Here is a 12457-nt window from a genome sequence, read left to right as displayed (position 1 = left end):
TTTATTACTGTGCCTGTCCGCCGCATGAGAATATGGATTTGGGGCAGCACGGCAACCGTTCCGAAAGGTTAATGGCTAAAATTTGGCTAAAAAAGAAAAAATATGCAAGATTCAGATTTCATCTTGTACATCGTTTTTCACATCATACGTGAGACCTACAAAATTTTGTGCACAAATCGGTTCGGACAGTTTTTCTGTTGTTGACTGTTCTTGCCCCAAATCCATGAGAATATAATCTTCCTTGATAAAGTTGTCAACCTTGCATATTTTTAATGTCACCAAATCAATTTTAATTGAAAGAAAGTCTCTTGATTTATTTAACCGTTGTCAGTTGAATTCGGTTGGGGTTACTTGATGAATGAGCTTTCGAGCCTTTGAGGTAATTGTCAAGTGACCTTAGTTAAGAAGCAAAGTTTATCCAAAACAAATTACTAGCTAGGATTCCCCAGTTACCATGAGTCACGTCTACCATGGGAAAACTGTAACAGTCACCAAACGCTCTAAGGACAACTTTGCCGTATCCGGTAGTGACAAGGTACAGTACAAACATAAATATAAATATTAACACAACAAAAATTTGGGCACCAATTTTAATGAGAGAAAAAAAAATTTAAGTATTTTATCTTTTCATCTTATCTTGTTAATGTGTACTTTTACTATATGAGTGTTTACATCTCTCCAGTGTCTATACTGATGGTAGAAAAAAAATTGCTGTTGTCACATCACATAATGGTAATATTTAGTTTATATTATAGTTCGAAGAAATATAATAGAGAAAGAGTCAACAACTCTTCAAGTCCTTTTCTCTCTCTCTCTCTTTTTTTCTTAGTTATATATGTCAACTGGATGACAACATTTATTGTTCGGAGCCTAAATTCGTGATATTGTAGGTCACTTATGTTTAGGTTATTTTGATTTGGTACTTTTCTTTTCTTTTCTTTTTTTTTTTTTTGATTAACACTTGCCTTTTAACTATGTTTTGTTTTCTTAGTAGAAAAAGCCAATCCAATCCAATTGGTTCACAGAGAATCCTACCTATTACCTCTGCATTAGGTTACAAACGAATTGAGTTAAGTCAAGTTTTAATCTAATTGAACTGAATGTCAAGATTCAGCCTAATGAATAAAATAATAATTATTCTTAATAAATAATAAAATATATATAATTTTACTATTAAATATATATATATATATATATATATATAATTGAGTCGGTTCGAGAGCTAAGGAACTTAGTATCTTTGAACTCGATAATTAACTACTTCCTCCCTTTTTTTATAACTGACATTTAAGAAATTTGCTCTAATGTACTTTTATCTGTCGTTTTATTATCCCCATACAGTATTAATTATTTTTTCACAATTTTACCCTTTTATCTCTCTTTTTTAATACAGGGTTCTTAATTACTACTCCTAATAATTATTGCTTCTCTCTTTGTAACAATCCTAGTAATTAATGAGGGTACAAAAGGAAAGTAGTGTACAGATTTAAGCAATAAAAAATTTTTCTTAATTGGTGTGCAAAACCTTAAATGTCAGTTATAAAAAAAAAAAGAGGGTGTAAGAAAAAAGTAAGACAAATAAAATATTTACACTCCAAGCTAACCCTTCGACACCTTACCTTGCTTGATTTAATAAATCATTAGAGTCCAATGCCAAGAGTTACTCCAGCATTACAAATATCACTTGTTAAGAACAATGGATCGAAACCAATTTCCGCCGCCCCACAAGTGAGATGCTTATTGGAAGAGAGCGAATTACTATTGAAAATTTTTTTTTTTTTTGGGGTGAATTTAATTTGTTTGTGTAGTAGTAGAGCCTGTGGAGGTTTCCGGATGACCCACCAAAATTAGAGGCGGTATAAAAAGGGGTGTATAAATGAGAGACAATAATTTAGGTGGGAGACTCTTTGGTATTTCTCCTTCTTTCTTATTGAGAGCATGCGCAAAATCGTAAGGTTAAGTGTTACGTGGACCGGCCGACCGTCCGTCGGCTTCTATTCTGATTTTAGTTTAGTCTTTAAATTTGGCGGAGATTGGAGAATAAAAGATCAATTTGGTTTTAGTTGGACTGTCAGCTTTCGTTGCTTCTCACGGTCCCTTTCCCCTATTACAAAAAATGTCTAAACCAAACATTAAAATTCAGCCCTGCATCTTTCTTTTATTATCTTTTTCTGGCAGATACAGATCACACCTATAAATAAATAGTAGTAGATGACAAGTTAACTTGTATCTACATGTAGTTATTAGGCCAACTAGGGTATTAATTCTCTACAAACTTATGCACCTTTTTCTTTCTTTTTTTTTTTTGGATAAGTGAGAGATATTGAGTCGAGGCCCTCCTACTTACAGTGTCTTCTACTTTTACTTCCCCACGCAAACCTTCTCCAAAACTCATGCACTTGACTTTGTGTATCACACAATTTATGCATTGAACATCCCTATTCGGACATAGACTATTATATTAATTGATACTCCGCCGTCCGTCTGTATCACTTTGATAGTTTTCTTTTTCTTTTTCACCCGTTTTAAATTATAGTTCGCTTTTCAATTAAAAAATATAATTAACTTTTAAATTCTTTAAAATGTAATAATGTCTTTTGTTATCCGTGAATATAACCTAACCTATCGTATGCACTGATTGCTTTGATTCATGTCTTGAATGGTGGTGAAACTTCTTTTCAATATTATTGTTGCAATTAATGTAGAGGTATGATGGTTAGCCATACTACTAATATTAATAATAGAAGGATATTTTAGAAAAATGGTTAGTTTATTAATTTTTCTTAAATTGTGTGAAAAAAACTAAGAGTATCAAAATAAGACGTAGGAAGTAAAATAATTTTGTTTTTTGCGTAGTTTATCATGCATGATGAAGATTTGGAATAAGAGTTTTTTTTTTTTTAAAAAAAAAACACCCAATCCAAGCAGCCTAAGAACAGAGCCAAAGGTTGTTCAGAATTTCAAGAGGGTTGTTTGACATTCACCTTTTGCCAATTGCTTAATCAAGGTCACGGGTTAATGGTACTAACGCCTGAATTCTGCTCAATTTTGTCGAAACTTGTAAGCAAATAGTACAACATATATCTAATACTAACTGTGGTCACCATCATATCCTTTTTCCCTGCAATAAATACCTGTCTTCTTTTCGTCAAACAAGAAACCAATTAATCAAGTTGTGGGCTGAATCTGGCGTTACGTTGTGCGGCGCACATTTTATCCTTGCACGTACTTTTTTTTTTGTTTGCCTTTCCACCTTTCATATTTTTTCCTAAGAACTTCTCGTTCAAGTTACGTGGATAACAAAATGATTGAATAAAACTGTATATAATTTGGGACCTTTAATTTTTAGAGTCTTCGATGCATTGACCACTAGATCAATATCTTACCCACGCCCAAGGAGTATAATATGAATGATACAGTGATCCGCAGCAGCACCGAACCAACAACTAACCATTGAAACTGAGACACAATCTAACAGGAGATTTTCAATCAGCCTCCTTTCATTAATTACCTTTTATTTTCTCGCAATGGAAACCTCTGCACGTCACAGAGTCAAGCAAGGAGAGAATGAATAATGCACGTTAATAACGAAAGTTGACTCAATTAACGAGCACGAATCAATTTCTTATAAAAAGTCGTATATTTTGGAGTTGGTTCCATCCAAATTTTTAATCACTAAAGAGGCAAAAAAAAAAAAAAAAAAAAAAATCGTACACGAAAAAGATAGTAGTGTAACCAACAGACATTCTCTCAAAACTTATTATGCATATGATAATAAGGTAGTTAATGTAATGATCAGAACAGTCGCAGCAGCAGGATTTATCAGCTGTGCACCACCACCAGACCAGAATAGAGCTCCTGAATTCTGACTTCCTAATACCACTTGAGGTTGACGATTCAAATCACAAAGAACCAACCGTACCAGAACCAAGAGCCATGGAAGAAGATTTCCATCATCCCTGGATGCGGCTTGAAATGATCGCCAATTTGTTCCAAACTAAATAAGAATCCAACAACCGAAACTTGTGTTGTTCTAGTGTGCTGAAAAATCTGTTTTCTTCATAGTTTTTGTAGCAATAATATATACCATAAGCAGTTCTTTTCAGCAATATTACTGTCAAGACAAATTAGAGCAGCATCTAAATCCTACAGTGTATATATATATATATATATAGGTGCCTATAACCAACAAAACTGGTGTATCCCTGCCAATTTATGCTCTACTCTGTTGCAGGATTCAGGAAGTTAAGAACAGTTAGGTTGATGCAGACAATTGGGATTTGACATACTATCTACTTCAGAAGAAAAACCTGATTGTGATCCAAGGATTACAAGACAGCACTAAGGTCACTAGTTCAACACCATGTAGTCACTGCATTCCCATAGGAAACCAAGGCTGCCAGAGTTTGCTTTGCATGATATGTTCTCTTTTTGAACATAAATCGCGAAAGAACTATGCTGAAATCCACACCAGCGGTCAGGACATATGATATGACCTACTGAAACGTTTTCATTCCCTGCAATCCATTCATTTGAGAACTAAACTATCTATCGACTGTGAAGCCTCATCCTACCAGCTGACCATGCTTAGCCCATCTCCTTAATCTGTTCTGAAACCATTAGTAGGCTCAATAGCAAAGTTTTTGGATCAGACACGACTAATCATGAGTACCAGCAGCAGTTGGCAACAGTGAAACCAGAAAAATTAGGCAGCATCACAATGTACTATAAGTCCTCATATTGCACTTGAACACAAGAATGCGTTCCTCAGACTATAAACCAACTAAAAGATACAACAGGTTAAGTAACTTCCATACAAATTTCTTTTGCAATTCCGAACCTATTATACTTCCGTTGCTCTTTGCAGTTGTACTTTCTCAAAACATTCTTGTATTACCGTTTACTTCTCCAGCTTCTAGCAGCTCTGGGACATCCATTTTACGCTTCAAAGTCACAAAAACTACTTGCTCAATCATTCAATGTCCCTGCATCACTGATTTACAAATTACTAGTTACTTAACGAGGTCAGGACATTTGGCAAAAAGGAGAGTGATTTTCTTTTCTGGTCAAGAGAGTTACTTGATTGACTTCCAATAGATACACAACTTTTTTCCTCCATCACACACCTCATTCGTCCTAAGATTTTCTGTTCTAAGGTTGCTTGTATGAACCAAAGAGCCGTTGAATGGAATGTAAAAAATGAAAAATCTCTGGTAAAATTCAAAGTGTCCATCACATATAGGAGAAATTTCATAAATTCGAACTCATAGGCACAAAAAAGAAAATCTTGTTGCAACAAACAGTTAATTGCAAAAAATACAACCCGTTAAAAGGCAAGATACCCTGTTTATAGTTACAGGAGTAGTAAAAAATCTTATAGGATTTGAACCTTACATATAAAGTTATGTGCATATTCACAATGAAAGGGATGATTTCTAGATACACAAGGTTTGTTTTATGTGTGGAACTGCATGCACGGCATCTGACTAGACTCTCCAGGCTGAATTTGAAGATCTCTCAATATCAACTACACTTCTGATCTGTTCACTATTAAACAGTTCATTTCAAACTAGCTACCTTTAAAAGGTAGAAAGTTACGAGGATGTAGATAGAAAATGCCAAAGGTATCAACCAGCATTCATCTTCTTCATGTGGATGCATTAGTACAAATTTCAACTAGAAATTCGACTCCGTCCCTACTGAGGCAATGTACTTTTTAATTGGAAAAGGTGGGGAACTTAAAGGAGGGAGTTACTAATATTATTTTTTGCTTGGGTTAATTTCAGAAACCTCCCCTGTGGTTTTCTCCGATCACACCTAGCACCCCCCTAACTTTCAGAAATCACACTTATAACCACCCTTAGAATGACAACTTTCATCACATAGTCAGCCCTTTTGTGTAAGAATACATAGTACTTAAAAATTGTTTATAGGAGAGAGACTATTTTTTTGTTCCACTTTTACCCTGCTGGAAGATGGTTTTGAATTTACAAGATGAAAATGAAAACAAAGCAATTTTGTGATAATATTTTACAAGCTAAAGAGGTGCAAGTGAAATAAGCACAAGAAGCTTCTTAACTATGCTACTGTAGAGGACCGTTGGGCAGGATCATTTCCAACCTATATGGTGCTTAAGCTATATAACGTAGTTTGGAAACAAGATACCAATATCATTCACTATCAATTTTCTTTGGGCAAATTGCAGCAACTGATGCATCAATCTAATACTGATTGCTATCTACATTTTTTTTCAGATTACAAAATCAATTTGATGAAATCCAAGTACAGCATGCAATGCTGTAATAGTTTATCAAGTATTCCAGCCTTCATAGTAATAGGCAATTGAAAGTAATAGGACCTGTTTTGTATGGTACTTGTCACAATCCAATCAAATGTGTATTTCCATGGTTACATGAGTTTAACTAAGTCTAAGCCAAACTAAGATTTCAAAAGTGTACTGATGCATCAACGTGTCTTTCCAAGCAGCTAGTGCAACAATGCATTGCTATATATTATAAGATTAGTTTATGGCAATGGATATTTCACCATATGAAATACACCAAAAATACAATAATTAATAAGTCTTCTTATCATACATTTTGATAATAAGAAGTGCCACAGACAATCACATTGCCCAAATACAACTCCCCGTTAGAGCAAAACAGCATGTGGTACATGGAGTGTTACTAAAGTCAATTAGTCACGTCCTACCTCACATTTATATTGCAATCCAAATATGTCCAGAAACACCATCTAGAGCTAGTTGCCTAGATGGCGAGAATTGCAATGCAAAGAACTGTACATAGGCAGTTCTAATATGATGTAGTGCAACACCATAAGTGGGCAGAAAGTATGAGTCAATACCACATTGCACCACTATTCACAAAAGTGTCCACAAAAGCTAACAAAAGTCATTACTAGGAAGTTCAGGTCACTGGTACTTGTACTACTTCAGAAACCATGCGTAAGGACTGCAAGAAACCTCTAGCATCGTTAAAACCACTTGGAGAACCTCCCTGATACAATGTGAGAGGCCTTTGTTGCAGAAGTACTGATGCTAATAGAAGTTCCAGGTTGAGAACCATCATTTTGAGTAGCCTGCGTAGATGGTTTTGCTGTCCCCATGTTGGAGTTGCACCTTCATCAGAGGTGACATTGTTTACAGCATCTCTGGTTCTCTTTGAAGGCCTCCCTTTCTGCATCAGAAAATTACAACTCTAGTCAATATTATGTTGGTTTATTGTTCAGCCAAAAAAGGACTAGTTCGGAATCAATTTGATCACGAATCTTTGGCATGATAATGCTTACTTTTTTTAAGCAGTACTTGTACTAGCTTACAGATTAACTTGGACATTCAAAGTAGCATTTTTGTTGTGGACGACTTGGATTACTCCCTTGACCTGAAACTATCATAGGCACATTGCCTTGTACATGGTCCGAGAGTTAAAAACGGTGCGAAGTAGTTAATGTATACCTATTATTCCATCATATTGACTTTACAAGACAACAAAATGATGAGAAATTACCCAAAGCACAGCTCCTGCCAATCCTCAATTGGCTATGCCCCTATTAGGCTTTCCTCTCCTCATAGGAACCTAGAATAAAACAAGAAGAAATCAGAATAAGTCTATGTAAATAGCATTGCAGCCACCAATGAGTACATGAGTTACCTCATTTGCAGAACTAGTATTGGCCCTTGTTGAAGTGAAAGGCTGTCCTTTGCAAGTTCTTTTGTTGTGGCCGAATGAACAACACTTAGAGCATTTCAATGTGGTTGATCTCTTTGTCTGAAGTGATGCAGGTTCTTCGTCAGGTTCTCATCTTCTATTTCTCCTTGGTCTTCCTGGTGCCTTTTCTTTTTCCTGGCCGAATAAACCGCACCAGATGACTAATTTTCGCCTATCACCACCTCTTCGTTGACAACTATATGCTCAGATGGGATTAGCTAAGAAAGCCCACCATCAGGCTTATATACTTAAAAAATGGCGCTCAAATTGTGCATCATTTAATGATAGAACTTGTTCTTTCAATTTTCAATTAATATAGCTTCGATTTTTTTTTTTTTTGCAGCATTTTCTTGCACAAGAATTACTTAATAATTGGGGGTAGCATCGTAATTTCTGCTCTATTGATTGGGACAGCATGCCACTTCACTCTGCCAAGGGTGGTAAGTGTGATTTCTCAAAGTTAAGGGGTGCTAGGTGTGATTAGAGGAAACCTCATGGGAGATTTTTGAAATTAACCCTTTTTGCTTTGGTTGATTGTTATACATATTTCCCTTTTTTGCCGCCCTATGTCAACCCAATCAATCAAAAGTGGCAGAAATAAAATGAAGAGCTCAATTTTGTGAGGGTGGAGGACAAATTGGCACCAACTAAACTTTTGAAGACTTATTATATTTTACTAGTAAAAAAAAAAAAGAGTTATTATCACTTTATCCCTTTAAACTATATCACTACTATCAGTTTACCCCTTAACGTTATCTTTTAATCACTTCACCCCATAAATAATTCAACTCAACATGTTAAAAAGTTTTGGACAAAAATACCTCTTTATTCTATAGTATTACTACATTGTTATAATTACTTTATTCCTTTAAATTATAGTGATATAATCACTTTAATTCCTAACATTATTTTTTAGGCATTTTACTTCATCGTTAATCTAACTAGTATGGTAAACAAATTTTAAATATATTTGCCCTTTTGTATATATAATTAAAAATAAAAAAGTTGAAATGATTATTCTTCTTTTTTTTCACTTTAAGAGATCCAAAAATATAAAAATAAAAAGATTTTTTTCAAATTTCTTTTTTCACACTTATTAATACTAGGAAAAGAAAAAAAGATAGGAAAGAAGGAGATAGAAAATTAGATTTTACAAAAAAAAAGTCTTACATTATCGTATTAATTTAAGGTTGTTGGGATTAACATTGAAATTTGATGGTAAACAGTAAAGTGAAATAATTTTTAAACAATAAAAGTATTTAATTCTTTCTTATTTGTATTTTTTTAAAAAAAGAATTGAGTTCTCTCTTTCCCTCTTCCCATCTTTCTATCTTTTTAATATTAATAAGATTGCCAAAAATAAAGAGATTAATACTTTGATTTTTTTCTTAATACTAAAGAGGAGAAGAGTCACTCTAAATTTTTTATTATTTTTATTATACAAAAAGGAGGATACTTTCATCTAAAATTTTTTGACTTGCTAAGTTAGTTTAATATTGGGATAAATTGCCTAAAAAAGAACTCTATGGGGAAAATTAATAATGAGGCTTATGGGGATAAAATGATAATAACTTTAAGGGTTAAACTTGTCTTTTCATTTTTCATTAAGTTTAACCGTTAGTTTTGAGGATAAAGTAACTAAAAGATAATGTTAAAAGGGAAATAAGTCAAATATCGCAATGGATCTTCTCTCCCACACCCAGTGCCACTCCATGTCCCATTTTTTATTATATTGCTATTTCTCCTACATAAACATCATGTTTTAGTTCTTTTTTGTTTTCTTAAAATCCAATAACTATTAATTGAGTAATACACAAAAATTAACAAACTCAAAAAATCAAAATGCATAAAAAATGAGATTTTTTTTATGAATTTTCTGCTATATTTTTTAATTTTCTATTATATATTGCTTTTTTGAAGATTCTGTATTTATTTTTTTACTCAATTAATAGTTATTGAATTTTAAGGAAACAAAAAAGAACTAAAAACATGATGTTTATGTAGGAGAAATAACAATATGATAAAAAGTGGGACAGAGAGTGGCACAGGATGTAGGACAGAAGATCCGTTGCGGGGAAATAGATCGCAACGGATCTTCTGTTCCACATCCTGTGCCATTCTTTGTCCCACTTTTTATTATATTGATATTTCTCCTGTATAAACATCACGTTTTAGTTCTTTTTTATTTCCTTAAAATCCAATAAATATTAATTGAGTAAAAAATAAATACAGGAGGTTCAAAAGAGCAATATATAACAGAAAATTTAAAAATACAGCAGAAAATTCATAAAAAATCTCATTTTTTATGCATTTTGATTTTTTGAATTTGTTAGATTTTGCGTATTACTCAATTAATAGTTATTGGATCTTAAGGAAATAAAAAAGAACTAAAATGTAATGTTTATACAGGAGAAATATTAATATAATAAAAAATGGGACAGAGAATAGCACAGAATGTGGGACAGAAGATCCGTTGGGAAAATAGATTGTGGTACTGAATATTAAGGAGATAAAGTGATAATAACAGGAAAAGGAATAGTTGTGCTTTAGTAAAGATTTGACGGGTAGGAGTTGCCAAAGTTGCGAAATGGTTAGAACTGTAAAAGATTCTTAAATCGCTAAAATCTATAAAATGCGGCTTCAGATGCCTTGCTTAAAGGCGGTATATCTCAACAGCGCCTTCCAAAATTCCAAAAATAATCAATTTTCTGAATAAAAGGGCAAATCCGGATAAAGAAAATACTTCCTCGCCGAGACTAATAAATTCCCCCAAATCATCCTAGAAATTCTAGAACTTCCTTGTAGGCTCGGTAATCATCATTCCTCAGCAAAACTTTGTCCACGTTCTTGCTGACCCTTGGGAGCCTGTTGTCCTGGACAATCATTTCTATTTATTATTAGGAAGTCCATTAGTATTTCTACTGATTTTCAGCCTTTTTTTTTTCTTGAATATCAATCCTGGGTTTTTGTCAGCAATTTCTTAAAATTCACAGAAACAGTGAACTTCTCGGTTGCCACATCAAGAACCCATCTTGCAATGTTGGTGGTCCGCAATTTTCTGTAAGTTTTCTTAATTTATAAGGGCTTTTGAATTAATGGGTCGCCAATATTAGATCTGCAGTCACGATTGTTACTGAAGTTTTGACATGGGTTTTGTGACGTATACTGTCAAGATTCATGATTTTTGCTATTAGTATTAATGCTTGGATGCTTTCTTTTGAGGACATAAAGATTTGATTTTTAATGAAAGTGTCACTATTGAGCTAGATTATACTAATTCGGACCAGAGAAGGAAAAACAAAGAAAAAGTTGAATACTTGGGATTTCAGGGGTTTGGATTCTAGATGGGGAAGCCACTGATTTATGAGATTATGGAAAAGCCAGCAACAAGTTGTATGATAGGAATATTTAGTGCAATTTGGTTTTACATACAGAAAAAAGGGATTGGTTATTCACATGTAGGATTGAGTTATGAGACTGCGGTTGAAGGTCATTGGTGGAGGATAATCACGTCAGCATTTTCGCATATTAGTGTTCTTCATCTTGTTTTTAACATGAGTGCACTGTGGAGCCTTGGAGTCGTAGAACAGTTAGGACATATAGGTCTTGGAGTGAAATATTATCTGCATTACAGTCTAGTGTTAGTTGTTTTATCGGGTTTGCTGGTTCTTGGGATGTATCATTTTCTGATTCTGAGGTTCAAGATAGAGTATTTTCGGAGAGTGACTGCTGTTGGGTATTCTTGTGTGGTCTTCGGGTGGATGACTATTTTGGCAGTAAAGCAGCCGTCTTCCAAATTGGATCTTTTTGGGTTTCTTTCGCTTCCTATCAGCTTTGCGCCTTTTGAGTCCCTGATCTTTACCTCTATAATTGTTCCACAAGCGAGTTTTCTGGGGCATTTGTCTGGGATTATTATTGGTTATGCTATAGGTTGGGGTCTGATCCATGGAATGAACAATTACTGGGCTTTTTCTATGTTGTTATGGATCGTGATAATATTTGTACTCAGTTTGAAGAAATCTGGTGCGTTTGATATTAACTTTCTGGAGATTGAGCCGGTCACTGATCCTTCACTTCCATCTGTGAGGTTTCTTGCCTCAGGAAATGGTAGAACCTTGCACATGAGTACATTGCCCATAGCTGGTGCTGAAATGGTGTAGCCATTGAGCAAGATAAAGTCTTTTTTTTTGTTCTTGTCAGACGATGGACGACTGGCTTGAATGGCACGATTTATTGTCCATGTAATTAGTGATGCTTCAGGACTTTTTTTGGTGATCCTATATGTTTTCCACAAGAGCCATTATTGTTCTACTGATCTTGTTTTTTGGACTTAAGCAGCTCTGGATTATATTCCTGAGCCATTATTTCTCACTTAAATGTATTCGTTGTTGCTAATCACTTATTGCCACAGTTTCCAGATGTATAAAGAATAGTTTCTCTGGCGATGTCTTAAAAGCTGAGCAGATGTATTATCCTTCTGGTTCCTTGTTTCTGCTTGATAACCACCAACAAATTTGCTGTGCCTCATTCCTTCTCTGGCATACATGTTTTCTTTCCTTTTGGTTCTGGAATTATGTTAAGAATTACATTCACATGCTTTTTCTTGTAGTTAAAATTTGTCCTGACTTTTTGTTGGAAAACCACGTGGAGCATTTCATGTGCTTGAGTGTGTAATTGAATATTCATCTGTATGGATTATCAGCCCTTAACTTAACCTCTTACCACAAGGC

General features: G+C 34.2%; 1 protein-coding gene and 1 long non-coding RNA gene across 2 annotated transcripts; one reads left to right on the top strand and one right to left on the bottom strand.

The window, feature by feature from the left end:
* Positions 1-6574: 6574 nt before the first annotated feature.
* LOC140004884 (uncharacterized) lies at positions 6575-7959 on the bottom strand. The gene is made up of 4 exons (XR_011812708.1): positions 7671-7959; positions 7527-7595; positions 7309-7424; positions 6575-7196 (listed from the first exon to the last, which is right to left on the bottom strand). It is a non-coding gene; the product is annotated as an uncharacterized lncRNA (long non-coding RNA).
* Positions 7960-10462: 2503 nt separating this feature from the next.
* On the top strand, positions 10463-12182 carry LOC113738392 (RHOMBOID-like protein 13). The gene has a single exon (XM_027265577.2). The coding sequence runs from the start codon at positions 11072-11074 to the stop codon at positions 11885-11887; it is 816 nt and encodes a 271-aa protein (XP_027121378.1). The 5' UTR covers positions 10463-11071; the 3' UTR covers positions 11888-12182.
* The last annotated feature ends 275 nt before the right edge of the window (positions 12183-12457 follow it).

This window comes from Coffea arabica, chromosome 4c, assembly GCF_036785885.1.
Source record: "Coffea arabica cultivar ET-39 chromosome 4c, Coffea Arabica ET-39 HiFi, whole genome shotgun sequence".
Classification (NCBI taxonomy): Eukaryota; Viridiplantae; Streptophyta; class Magnoliopsida; order Gentianales; family Rubiaceae; genus Coffea; species Coffea arabica.
Note: the sequence above shows the minus strand (reverse complement) of the source record. Positions and strands in the feature narration are given on the sequence as shown.

Coding starts and splice junctions, on each gene's coding strand:
- LOC113738392 (XM_027265577.2), top strand. CDS start 11,072: ATGGGGAAGCCACTGATTTATGAGATTATGGAAAAGCCAGCAACAAGT.